Here is a 15,287-nt window from a genome sequence, read left to right as displayed (position 1 = left end):
GATTTTAATTGAAACTAAGTTCTAATATGCTGCACAAAATACAAGGTTGGGCATTAGTGTTACTGTTCTTTATACAGGTCACAGACATATGTGAGCAGATATCTTCTATCATATAACGTTGTATCCGACAACAAAATGGCGGCATGTGGCATACCTTCTTCTACTACTAAAAATCAGGCTGGTTTGAACAGACCATGATGTTTACAGCAAATATTGTTTGTCAATTAGATTTGAAAGAAGAGTTGTAATTATCATATTAAGTATTGGTGTTTTTTGTTATATATGTTGCACACTACTACTCCTTGAACTTTTACATTAGAAACCCAAATTATAATATATGATATTGTTCTGCAATTTACAGTGATTCCATCTCAGTGTTGAAATATAGCTCCCACAACATATATGGCTGCCAGTAACTTTCCTTATCAATAGGCCTAGATAGAGAGCTTTCTTAATCTGTTACTATATATATTCATATAGGTCATCATAAAAATATACTCAGCTTTATGATTTATAACATTAAAGAATCATTAAAAGAATTGTAATGGCTATAAAATTATTATGAATGACTGCATTCTAGATACAAAATTTACATTGTCAGAGGCTTGGCTTCAGAATTTTAATGTGTAGATATATAGATGGCTGAGTAAGGTGTTACTATGTATCAAACAATTATGTTTACCTGTTAATGGTTATTTATCAGAGTCTAAAATTAAAAAGGCGGTTAAAATAATTAAGTTTAAAACAGTTAAAACATCTGTCAGTAAATTTTTAAACAGTTTATTCCAGAAATATCGGTCTAATGTGTAGATCGATATGTTATATTTGAAGAGCATTAATTATTATAAATGCAGCACCATGCACATGTAGTTATTCTATTGCTTTTCATTTCCTACATGATAGGGCAGGTACCAGGGTATATAAATATAACTTTACATTTTGTATATCCACCTTCTGAAATTCTTTTGTAAATTTTTTCAGCATTACTATATATGCAGACATTATGATATAAATCAATATTTAGAAGAAACTTCAAAGGTAATTCCACAGATGAAAAAAGCTGTTGGACTTCATTTTCCATTACACCTTAATTGGTTGATGGTTAGACTGTGATTAGGTTCATTTCTATAATGCCATAATTCCTACAGTCTTGTAATACAGATACACATTACATGATAAGTAGGTCGCTGTGACCGTAATATTACTATACACTGAACAAAACACTTACAAGGTATCATTGTCTGTTCTATTTTACTGTTTTTAACTATCGACTGTCATGCTGCTGACAAAAACATCATTTTTGATGGAGCAGTATAGCTAATTTATATTTGTGTAATTATATTTCCATACTTGAAGTACTTAGCTCAGGATCTAGATCTATATAAGTAGAGAATTAAGGAGAAGTGCTTCGCTATTTCTAGTACTGTACTACTTGAGTTTGAATGTAATTGATATTTACCAGGCTAAGATTATTTCTAATTAAAACATAACTTTTGACATGTAATTCTGGATTAATCTAAATTTTAAATGTGACCTTACTTGGAAACAAAGCTCGACTGGTATAGTTCATATCTGCATCTCTACAGCTTCCGGCCTACTCCTAAACATAAATACACAATAGCATTTTAATCAGGTTTTGGATATAATTACTTTACTATATATATGTATGTCATGACTTGTTGGACAAAGAACGGATACTTTATCAAGTGTACAGTGTGAATTTCCTTCCTTGGAATGATTGAATTGAATGGACTAGACCGTCCGTACTAATAAAATTGATATTTTTTATTGTAAACAAGTCATATTGAATTGGTAGTATATGATTAAATATTCGGATTAAGAAGAATTTGTTGAGCATTGGATCTCAGGGCCTCCATAAACTTGTGTTAAAGGATAAGATTATAACCTTTTTACAAAAATTTAAGTGGGGAAATCCCCAAATTTTAAAGAACCAACGGCCATTCAGTGTAGTTTAGAAAAGTTACAGCAATCCCGAGATACTCAGCTTTATAAACCCTTTCATTGAAATGCCACATATAGTGTTGCATTATATATATTGGTGACAACAATTTAAAGTAAACAGGCCTTGGTGTAGATATGAGTGTTAACCAGGTAAGGGATCTGTTTGGGACGTTGAGGACATACTGGGTGGAGTCTCTTAGTGATTATAATGGCAGACTGATTTCAAAGCAAGACATTTATTTAAACCAGTAAGCAAAAAAGGAAAATAAATTTTCCTCTTAAAGTAGATCAAAACACTTTTCAAATAGATATATTAGTGTCTTTCAAAGGGTAATCTACAAATTTGATGTTTCAAGGCATATGATCATGAGAGCAAGCTGACTTTGAGAAGTCAAGGACATACGTATATATATATTCTAAAATATTTACTGATAGCCTTATTTTTGGCTGTTGATATGGTACAATCATTGTGTTTAAATGGATATATAACAGATAAGGAAGACAGAGTTTCGTAATGAAATTTGAACCAGGCCAGCTGGTAAATTTACAGAGGCTGTCATCCTAATTGGTCAACTATCACAAGGAGACAAAAACCAACATGGAACACTGATACTGCAGCCTCCTTAAAACACATCAACTACACACATGTTCCTTACACATAAGATAAAGGGAGGCAGTCCTTCAATTCAATGAGCACAGTTAATTATAACCAAACCAATACATGTCTTGTTCTGATATGTCACGAGTATGCCCCTTAAATTAACTAAGTCAATAACACTAAAAAGTTCTAAACTTCCTTTTAGTTACTGGGGTGGGGGCACACATGTCACTTTGACATAAACCTGCTGTAAGTTTTTTCTTGACATTTCTGTGTTGATGCATATTTAATTTTTTAGAGCATATAAATTCAAAATATCGGCAGTTAATGCAACCAGCTTTCTCCATTAAACTTCAAAATTATGTTATGAAAACAATATCCACTTTGATATCCTGGTTCCTGTTAGGTAAGTGACATTGCCATTGCTGGAATCTTTGATGGATTATTGCCTCAAGCAAATGTTTACACTTCCTGAATATTTTAATGTGTGGTCTTTCATCTTTCATCTTGGTTTGTTATGCCCCTGTCTTGAAATAGAGGGGGGGGGGGGGGGGGGGGGGGGGGGGGGGGGGGGCATATAGTGTTACCCATGTCCATGTCCATCCTGTCCCATCCTGTCCCGTCCTGATGCAATGTAACTAGCTAACCACAGGAACTGCTGATGTGATCCTCACCAAACTGTGTTTCGGGCACAGACATTTTCTAGTTCATATAGCTGATCTCTTTAATTTGACATTGGTGTGATTTTTAGCCCACCATCATGAGATGGTGGGCTATTCAAATTGCCATGCGTCCGTGGTCCTCCGTCTGTCCGTCCCTCCAGCTGTCTCTCCATCCGTCCGTCCGTAAACAATTCTTGGTTATCGCTAAACCTCAGAAAGTACTGAAGGGATCTTTCTCAAATTTCATATGTAGGTTCCCCTTGATGCCTCGTTATGCATATTGCATTTTGAGACCAATCGGAAAATAACATGGCCGACAGGCAGCCATCTTGGATTTTGACAATTGAAGTTTGTTATCGCTATTTCTCAGAAAGTACTGAAGTGATCTTTCTCAAATTTCATATGTAGGTTCCCCTTGGTGCCTAGTTATGCATATTTCATTTTGAGACCAATTGGAAAACAACATGGCCAACAGGCAGCCATCTTGGATTTTGACAATTGAAGTTTGTTATCGCTATTTCTCAGAAAGTACTAAAGGGATTTTTCTCAAATTTCATATGTAGGTTCCCCTTGGTGCCTAGTTATGCATATTGCATTTTGAGACCAATCAGAAAACAACATGGCCGACAGGCGGCCGTCTTGGATTTTGACAATTGAAGTTTGTTCTGCTATTTCTTAGAAAGTACTAAAGGGATCTTTCTCAAATTTCATATATAGCTTCCCCTTGTTTGAAAAGTACTAGAGGGATGTTTCTCAATTTACACAGATTAGTAAGAGGAAGGGAAAAATAGAGAAAAGATCAATCTGACATGGAACCTATAAAAATCGTTTTATGGTGGGCGCCAAGATCCCTCTGGGATCTCTTGTGTTGGATTTGTTTTGGCATGGAACCGCAATAGCTCAGTCACTCTTAGCATTGAAAAATGTAACCACAGGTGTTTCTCATGGAAGTTAGGATCACAGACCATCTTTATCCCAATCATTCTGGATAGTCTGTGATTGGCCTACCAGGTGTTGTTTGATGATGTAGCCACAAGCTACTACGAGAAGTCTCAGCATCAAAATGTCCATGGGTGGTCAAGGGGTGATCATGAGCATACCAGTTTTTTTTTTTATCAAAATCGTGAATTTCATGACCCTGGGGTGTCATGTTTTACCCTAGGGGAGAGAGTAAAATATACTGTTGTTTATATTGTGAAATCACATTTTTGAGCAATATTTCTAGAATTGCCATTGGATATAATTTGAATTTCTTAGTATGGGGTGGCAATGACATATTGACACTGACTTTACGGGGCTCAGAACCCAGGTACCTTAAGGACCATGCATATGCCTCTTGTACACAGGCAATATTCCTTCAGGTGAAATTCACATGAAAAAAATTCATGTGAATTTCACGTGAAAAAAATTCATGTGAAATTCACGTGAAGAAATATTGCCTGTGTATTATTTTATTGTGATTATTCTGGTTCCATCGAATATTGATCATTTTGTACATTCTAGCTGGAGGTCATACAATTTTCATGATAGTTTCGGCCATGTATACAAATGTACCCTGTGAAAAAAGGTGAATGTCTTCATAAACAACATCAATGTCAGATAGATATATGTGTGTACAGACTGATATATTAAGTGACAGTTTTAGTTCACATTGATGCCACCAAATGCTATTTTTGAATAAAGTTGGTCTGTCAAACATTCATGGTGTAGAATTCTCACATACTTCATAGGGTTATCCCGCGGTTGCTTGGGAAAAGATAAATCGATCTTACACGGGGTGGGTAAAGACACGCGCTATATGACGCTGCTCACAATAACGAAACGTCATCATTTTACGTTGAGTAACCAAGTCGTAAATGATGATGTCATTAATTTTGACGCACAATCCAAGGAGCATTGAAGATGGCGGGATGAAAAACTTTCATTAAAACTTACTTTGTTTGCAAGCATGCGCGAAAAATAATAAAACACGGGTCTTTTCCGCGAACAAGGATATCTCAACCCTCGTGTAAGAGTTTGGCTGACCACTAGCACTCGGCAAGCCTCGTGCTGACTGGCCAAACTCTTACACTCGGGTTGAGATATCCCTGTCCACGTAACAGACCCATGTTAGATTCTACTATTCCTACACAAATGCATCATCTGTGCATTCTTGGCATATGTTTTCACATCGGGTGGGAGATTGTTAATCATTGATGCGAGAATGTCTTGTTAAAGATGGCTCTCAGCCTCTGTACTAGACACTCTTATCAATTTACCTGTTGTAAAATATGGTGGAATGTGGTGAGTAATAAAGATGACAAGCATTGTGGGAGAAATATACATCTTAATGGAAAATCAATTTGTGTAAACCAGTACTAGCAGCTCATTGATATGTACATTAATTAAGGTTTATGGAAATAAACCAGGTTTATATTCAACAATAACCATACCCTCTCAGTTACATGATTATTTTAGTATTATGTGCGATACGTATACTGGTATATTAATCCAGTTTCCCAGATCGTTTGTTGTGACTGTGGTCAGTTTGATATATACAGAACCGGGGCCATAGACGAAATACATAATTAGGGATCAGAATGCTGACCGCTGATTGGCTGAAGATAGCAGTGGTCAGTCAGTCCAAGTTCAGCAGCAGTAGCCATTTTGTATGCAGTAGAATTGTGAATTGAAATACTTGATTGGACTAAAACAACATTTAATCGTTATCAATTGAAGTTCAACCTTCCGCTACACTTTTCGGTGGGCTCGTGTAAGTCTAGATTCTACTGTTTACACCAGACATCGTCGTTCAAGTTTGGTTAACTTCACGACAAGGTATGGCTGCACGACGAGGCCGAGCTGCACAAAGGAATGTACCTTGGGACAGTTCAAATCCAGCAAATTGGACGATTCAACAACTAAGGGACGAGTTAGAATCCAAATTCGAAATTTACGTGCCAACGTCTATGAGTAAATCTACCCTGAGAGCGCTATATCTGGAAACGGCAGGAAGACGGCGGGAAGCAGCACCTGTTTCGTCTCGTCGCAGTGCCACATTATGGGGCACTCAGCTTAATAATTTCTTATCAATCTGAGTTATGGCTATTCGCTCATTAACATAAAAAAAATGTGGTAATTTGATGACTATTCGCTTTACCCCATAATTGATTACATTGAATTCTCAAATATAGGCGTTCCAGATCTTCTTCCGGCTCTTGTAGTTTACAGCTACACCGAGTTGAAGATGCTGTGTCTTGGCATAAGCCCTCTTCCGGCTCTTGTGTACGTATACAGCTACACCGAGTTGAGGTCACGTCACCAAATACTGGTACCCCTCTTCCGGCTCTTGTAGTTTCGGCAACACACCGAGTTGAGGGCTAGCATATCATTTGAAGACTTGTTCCATACCCTCTTCCGGCTCTTGTAGTAATGCTTACATACAGCTTGCCTACACCGAGTTGAGGGTTATGAACAAGTTTCATATTATCTGCCCCTCGTCCGGCTCTTGTAGCTATTATACCACCATATATATATACACAAACTATGCTACACCGAGTCAGGGGTTAATAATATTTTTAGGTTAGTGTAAATAAGCTGAGTCTGCCCCATTCGCCAATTTATGTTTAAATTGTTTATGATTGGTCATATATTATGTTGGATCGAGTGATGGAATGAGTGTGTGTATATTGTACGTGTTAACATGTTGTAACACTTATATGTCATTTGTATGTAGTATACAGTACTCTTGACTTATCCATGCATATGATTGATATGTGATATGTTCTTATTATCATTAATAAATGTAGAATTAGTATCTGTCGTACAGTTATTTGTTTGAATATAAATCATATTATATACATTTTCATGTAATTACATGTACATTTTATAGTGATCATCGATATCCTCTATGATAGAGCTCAGTTATATATATCATTGGTGTAACATGTGTTTCTGAACAGCAGGGTTTCATTTTTTTTATGTGTAGAATATTGTCATGGTTTAATCAGAAGGCAATTTTATCACGTTTGAATGCACTGTTTATAATTAGATATGTATTACTAAGGAAAATGATACGTAAAAAACATAAAAATTGATTCGAGTCTGGGAACACAACCCTGTCTAGACAATCTCATGGGAAAAATAGACAAAACTGAAAATTAATAATTGATGACATGTCCATGTTTATTTCAGTTCAACAAAAGTCCTACATATGTTATTTAATTGTCCTTTAGTAAGCAGATTCTATATCAGTAATATACAGGTGTTCACATGTACAGTAACTAGACTCAGTATCAGTAATAAAGAGGTGCTCAAAGTTACTAGACTCAGTGCCAGTAATATACAGGTGTTCACAGTAACCAGACTCGGTGTCAGTAGTATACAGGTGTTCACAGTAACCAGACTCAGTGTCAGTAATATACCGGTGTTCACAGTAACTAGACTCAGTGTCAGTAATATACAGGTGTTCACAAAACTAGACTTAGTGTCAGTAATATACAGGTGTTCACAGTAACCAGACTCAGTGTCAGTAATATACAGGTGTTCACAGAAACTAGACTCAGTGTCAGTAATATACAGGTGTTCACAGTAACCAGACTTAGTGTCAGTAATATACAGGTGTTCACAGTAACCAGACTCCGTGTCAGTAATATACAGGTGTTCACAGTAACTAGACTCAGTGTCAGTAATATACAGGTGTTCACAGTAACTAGACTCAGTGTCAGTAATATACAGGTGTTCACAGTAACCAGACTCGGTGTCAGTAATATACAGGTGTTCACAGTAACTAGACTCAGTGACAGTAATATACAGGTGTCACAGTAACCAGACACAGTATCAGTAATATACAGGTGTTCACATGTACAGTAACCAGACTCAGTGTCAGTAATATACAGGTGTTCACAGTAACCAGACTCAGTGTCAGTAATATACAGGTGTTCACAGTAACTAGACTCAGTGTCAGTAATATACAGGTGTTCACAGTAACCAGACTCAGTGTCAGTAATATACAGGTGTTCACAGTAACCAGACTCAGTGTCAGTAATATACAGGTGTTCACAGTAACTAGACTCAGTGTCAGTAATATACAGGTGTTCACAGTAACCAGACTCAGTGTCAGTAATATACAGGTGTTCACAGTAACCAGACTCAGTTACAGTAATATACAGGTGTTCACAGTGACTAGACTCAGTGTCAGTAATATACAGGTGTTCACAGTAACTAGACTCAGTGTCAGTAATATACAGTTGTTCACAGTAACCAGGCTCAGTTACAGTAATATACAGGTGTTCACAGTAACCAGACTCAGTGTCAGTAATATACAGGTGTTCACAGTAACCAGACTCAGTGTCAGTAATATACAGGTGTTCACAGTAACCAGACTCAGTATCAGTAATATGCAGGTGTTCACAGTAAATAGACTTAGTGTCAGTAATATACAGGTGTTCACAGTAACCAGACTCAGTGACAATAATATACAGGTGTTCACAGTAACCAGACTCAGTGTCAGTAATATACAGGTGTTCACAGTAACCAGACTCGGTGTCAGTAATATACAGGTGTTCACAGTAACCAGACTCAGTGTCAGTAATATGCAGGTGTTCACAGTAACCAGACTCAGTGTCAGTAATATGCAGGTGTTCACAGTAACCAGACTCAGTGTCAGTAATATACAGGTGTTCACAGTAACCAGACTCAGTGTCAGTAATATACAGGTGTTCACAGTAACTAGACTCAGTGTCAGTAATATACAGGTGTTCACAGTAACCAGACTCAGTGTCAGTAATATACAGGTGTTCACAGTAACTTGACTCAGTATCAGTAATATACAGGTGTTCACAGTAACTAGACTTAGTGTCAGTAATATACAGGTGTTCACAGTAACCAGACTCAGTGTCAGTAATATACAGGTGTTCACAGTAACCAGACTCCGTGTCAGTAATATACAGGTGTTCACAGTAACTAGACTCAGTGTCAGTAATATACAGGTGTTCACAGTAACTAGACTCGGTGTCAGTAATATACAGGTGTTCACAGTAACCAGACTCGGTGTCAGTAATATACAGGTGTTCACAGTAACTAGACTCAGTGACAGTAATATACAGGTGTCACAGTAACCAGACACAGTATCAGTAATATACAGGTGTTCACATGTACAGTAACCAGACTCAGTGTCAGTAATATACAGGTGTTCACAGTAACTAGACTCAGTGTCAGTAATATACAGGTGTTCACAGTAACCAGACTCCGTGACAGTAATATACAGGTGTTCACAGTAACCAGACTCCGTGTCAGTAATATACAGGTGTTCACAGTAACCAGACTCAGTGTCAGTAATATGCAGGTGTTCACAGTAACCAGACTTAGTGTCAGTAATATACAGGTGTTCACAGTAACCAGACTCCGTGTCAGTAATATACAGGTGTTCACAGTAACCAGACTCAGTGTCAGTAATATACAGGTGTTCACAGTAACTAGACTCGGTGTCAGTAATATACAGGTGTTCACAGTAACTAGACTCGGTGTCAGTAATATACAGGTGTTCACAGTAACTAGACTCGGTGAAAGTAATATACAGGTGTTCACAGTAACTAGACTCAGTGTCAGTAATATACAGGTGTTCACATGTACAGTAACTAGACTCAGTGTCAGTAATATACAGGTGTTCACAGTAACCAGACTCCGTGTCAGTAATATACAGGTGTTCACAGTAACCTGAGACTCAGTGTCAGTAATATACAGGTGTTCACAGTAACCAGACTCAGTGTCAGTAATATACAGGTGTTCACAGTAACTAGACTCAGTGACAGTAATATACAGGTGTTCACAGTAACCTGAGACTCAGTGTCAGTAATATACAGGTGTTCACAGTAACCAGACTCAGTGTCAGTAATATACAGGTGTTCACAGTAACTAGACTCAGTGTCAGTAATATACAGGTGTTCACAGTAACCAGACTCAGTGTCAGTAATATACAGGTGTTCACAGTAACCTGAGACTCCGTGTCAGTAATATACAGGTGTTCACAGTAACCAGACTCAGTGTCAGTAATATACAGGTGTTCACAGTAACCAGACTTAGTGTCAGTAATATACAGGTGTTCACAGTAACCAGATTCGGTGACAGTAATATACAGGTGTTCACAGTAACCAGACTCCGTGTCAGTAATATACAGGTGTTCACAGTAACCAGACTCCGTGTCAGTAATATACAGGTGTTCACAGTAACCAGACTCCGTGTCAGTAATATACAGGTGTTCACAGTAACTAGACTCAGTGTCAGTAATATACAGGTGTTCACAGTAACCAGACTCAGTGTCAGTAATATAAAGGTGTTCACAGTAACCAGACTCAGTGTCAGTAATATACAGGTGTTCACAGTAACCAGACTCAGTGACAGTAATATACAGGTAAATGATTTGGTGTTGAGCCAGTTCCAGCTGGTGTTTCAATCATGATCATGTTCCATTGTGTTTCATCTATTGGCTTTAGTGAGTTTAAGGATTTATAACACAACACTAGTGATGTTTTTTTTGGCTCACAACGCATGATACATGCTGATAAATTAAAGAAATTTGTTTAAAGATTTTAGTTAACATTATTTTCATTCTAAAGTTCAAAATATAACAAAAAAAAAGCCTGTCCCTATCGAAATCCAATGCAATAACATTTGACTGAAGCAGGGATGATCTTTCTGCAAGCTTACTGAACTGCAGAAGACATTAATTGCTGATACTAATATGGTAAAATTATTTAAATGTTATCATCAAAGTAAATACATTTGTATTACTCTATGATGATATACTTGTCATGATTTTAGCTTTTACAAGTCTGATTTACTCTCTGTTGTAGCTGGTGACTGGCTCCAGGGGCCACATGTATATGCCCTCTACGACAGCTATGGTATGTCTGCCCATGACATTGAGGTCCTGTTCGTGGCTGGCTTTGGCTCCAGTATGGTATTTGGTACCATTGTTGGATCTATTGCAGACAAATAGTAAGTAGTACTACTTATATTATTTTGTTGTGTACATTTTACTTATCATCAGTTACATGCTAACTCTTGAGACATTTGTCTCATTATCGGACTTATAAAAGTAACATAATAACGTTGATTGAAGAAAATATATACGACTGAGTTAGTTGAAATGTTAGAACTTAGACTACTTGTTTTTTTAGTTTTTTATCAATAGCTTGAAAACACAAAAGAAAATATCTACAAATATTCCAGTTATATTGTACACTACTTACACTGTTGAATGGCCAGGAAACAATTTAAAAACAAAATAAAGATTTAAACTGTTCAGTCTATGACTTAACTAGAATGCTCAGTTTATTGTTTTCATTAAACTTAAAAAAAACACATCCAGCTATATGTTAATGTGCTCAATGTTAAATAATTTATAATGCTTTTGATGCATTCAGCAGTGCCATTTTATCATTCTTTTTGTACATTGATTTTGATTGTTTGTTGTAAAGTGGTCGCCGTGCCAACTGTATCCTGTATGGGATCCTGTATAGCGGAGCCTGTATCACCAAGGTCAGTAACGCTCCGGAACACTCATTGTGTATAGAGTCACTGAAGTGTTTGCTGTGATTTATTATTGTTATTGAAATGCTCTCATTTCACATTATTGAGGGTACAGGACACCTTTCATCTCGGGGAAAGAATCTATATTGCTTATGATGCATGACTGGATTTACCATATTTGATCTAATCATTAAATGAAGTTTTATTTCCATGTGAAAAAAAGGAATTTTGATTTGACTTATTTTTGCATTTGTGTCCGTAGATCTCCTACATTTTTTCAACCAATTTCATTAAAACTTGGATAGTTTTGTAATCATGATAAGAAGTTGTGTTTCCTTTGAAAGAATTTTGATTTTTGCTGTTTTGCAAAAGTGATTGCCCTTTGTTTATTTCAGTATTTGACATTTTGTTCGGAGGTCTCCTCCTACATTTTTTTAACAATTTCTTTGAAACTTAGTAGGCTTAATGATCATAATATGAAGTTGTGCTTGCCAGAAAAGAAACTTGATTCAATTATTTTTGCAAAAATGATTGGCCTTTGTTTATTTCAATATTTGGTTTTTGTCTGGAGATCTTCTTCATAATTTCACTGGTTTCTTGAAAGTTGGAATCATTTTCATGATATAAAACTATGTTACCCTGAAAAAAATTTGATTCAACTGGTTTTACAGAAGTTATTGCCCTTTGTTTATTTCTAGTACTTGAATCTTGTCTGGAGATCACTTTGTACAGTTTTCTGTTGATTTCCTTGAAACATGGTAGACTTTATAGTCATGATATTAAGTTGTGTTTAGTGCTGGAGTCTTTTGAGTACTTATTTTCCTCAAACTGTTAGAAAATTGAACATTGACTTATAAAAGAAAGGTGAGATTTATAGTATGCCAGGTAGCCACTCTCAAAGCGATGCAAGTCTTACTTCTATGTAAGATAATGGCATTCGATCGATGGGTGTTTATTGTACCTCGATCCCTGCAGTATTCATGTTTAGGTAAAGAGTAAGGGTGCTCTTTTGGAATATATATAATGTTTCTTATCTCACTGATCTGAAAGTATAAACTTCAGTATTTTAACCAAAGACTCCAGATTGTTTTCACTAGATAATGTACAATGTATGTACAGTACATTCCAGTTAATCGGGTAACGCTTAATCGGGTATTTCGTTTAATTGTGTAAAATTTGAAAATCCAAAACCATTTTCTCTTAAATCATGTTAAAGAAATTTGTTTAATTGAAACAAAATTATATGAATTATTGATATTTTTCACATAAATGCAATGTGCGCACTGGATCAAAAGACGATTTACAGGATCGGGCAGAATCAGGCTGCTCACACACAAGATGGGACCTTTAAATTATTTGTGATGTATTAAGTTTGGTTTTAAACTGGCACATTTAAAACATTATTGCTTAATTATAATAAAATGATATCAATTATTGAGTATTTTCCACATAAACATACTGCGCGCACCGAACCAAAAGACGATTTGCAGGATAGGAAGGATTTACGTACAGGATCGACCTTTTAATTATTAGTGATGTATTTAGTTTGATTTTAAACGAGCATATTTGGAACATTATTGACTAATTATAACAAAATAATATGAATTATTGAGTATTTTTCACATAAATGCACTGCGAGCACTGGACCAAAAGACGATTAACAGGATCGGGCGGCTCACATATTTTGTTACTATAACTAGTCAAATTGATAAAAAAAAAAAAAATGAACTGATTCCAACAAAGTGATACCAAATACTGACACATTTTCACATAATTGTACTTGGTCACGCTGGACGATTTACATGATCGGGCAGAATCCGACGGCTTACCGATGCATTGAAATTAGAAATACTCCAAAATTACAAACCAAACATCATTTACTAATTTTCTCTGCTCATGTTTACAATATTCAATCATCTTTTTTTCTAATGTTTCAGCACAAAACACATATGTTTTAACCTGAAAGCCATCTGCTACGATAATACATTGGTGTTGTTAGAACCGCATTGCCCAGGTCTCGGGATCGTGGACCCTGCTTTCTTGGAGACCCCCTTTTTTTTTTCTTCTTCTAATGACTACTTATTTTTGAATTGATCAATAATTAATTGATAATTTTCAGTACAAATTTATACACATTTTTAACTTTAACTGAATATCTTTTTATAAAGTAAACTCAAAACATTCACTTATCATACATACATACATACATACAGACATACAGACATACAGACATAACGTAACGTAACATAACGATATATGATCATTTTATCTTTATAAAGTGTATTTTCACGGATAATCTCAGGTAATATAAAAAGGTTCTATACAATACAATCTTTTGTATTTACGTGTCACATGTCAATATAACAAGTACGTACAATACGTAATCAATGAAATTTCCTAATTGTTTTAAGACGTTTTGACACCAGTCAGTTTGACAATTGAGAAAATGATTCAGATTCACATATGTATATTAAGTGTCACATTGAAAAGATTAATGACTTCGAACATATCATTTCATAATAAACATATATTGAGTGTATTTTTGTAAACATTAATATATCTATTAATGTAAAAATATTAACTACAGAAGTACACAAAGAAATATTCATAATTTTCGGTATGTCTTGACTTTCGAAATACATAATTCATCATTTACCTGATATATATATGTATATAACCTACTAAAGTTATAAGAAACACAATATATATAACATCTAACAAAGTAATTAATAATTAATTTTGAGATAGGCGATATATATATTTATATTACTTCCAAAGAATTGTACACGTAATAACAAAAGATTAAAATATATATCTATATATAATATACCAAAGCAGTTTACCAGAAATATCAAGTTAGGCGATATTTAAATATTAACTACAAAAGTATGCAAAGAATGGTTCATAATTTAATTTTGACTCCCTACTAAAGTTATAAGAAGCACGATATATATAGCATCTAACAAAGTAATTAATAATTAATTTCGAGTTGGGCGATATATATATTTATTACTTCCAACGATTTGAACACGTAATAATAAAATATTTAATATATATATATAACTGCAGCGCGTGCTATGTCGTGACATAGCATGCGCTGCCGTCACATCGTATTAACCCGCGATGTTAATTTGTTAAACCTTTAAGTTATATTATTTATTAATACATAACTGATAAGTAAAAGGTCCGATCCTATACGTAATCCCTCGGATTCTGCCCGATCCTTTAAATCGTCTTTTTAAGTCCCGCGCGAGCGAGTTCATTTTTGAGAAAAATGGCTATATTTTGTTTAATTTTGTAACCAATTTGTTAAAATTTGGTTATAATATGTTTGATATGACCATATATAATCCAACTAAATACAGAACTGATAATTAAAAGGTCCGATCCTGTACGTAATCCCTCCGATTCTGCCCGATCCTGCAAATCGTCTTTTTAAGTCCGGGCGAGCCTGTTAATTCATTTTTGAGAAAAATGACTATATTTTGTATAATTTTGTAATCACTTTGTTAAAATTTGGTTATAATATGTTTGATATGACCATATATAATCCA

General features: G+C 35.4%; 1 protein-coding gene across 2 annotated transcripts in view; it reads left to right on the top strand.

The window, feature by feature from the left end:
* Nucleotides 1-15,287, top strand: part of LOC117330558 (molybdate-anion transporter-like) — a 48,009-nt gene that overhangs the window by 10,970 nt on the left and 21,752 nt on the right. For both annotated transcript variants that reach the window (XM_033888954.1, XM_033888955.1), the window contains exons 2-3: nt 11,055-11,199; nt 11,682-11,742. In XM_033888954.1, the coding sequence (XP_033744845.1) occupies nt 11,055-11,199; nt 11,682-11,742 (206 nt within the window). The remainder of the gene's footprint in view (nt 1-11,054; nt 11,200-11,681; nt 11,743-15,287) is intronic.

Source organism: Pecten maximus, chromosome 7 (genome assembly GCF_902652985.1).
Source record: "Pecten maximus chromosome 7, xPecMax1.1, whole genome shotgun sequence".
Classification (NCBI taxonomy): Eukaryota; Metazoa; Mollusca; class Bivalvia; order Pectinida; family Pectinidae; genus Pecten; species Pecten maximus.
Note: the sequence above shows the minus strand (reverse complement) of the source record. Positions and strands in the feature narration are given on the sequence as shown.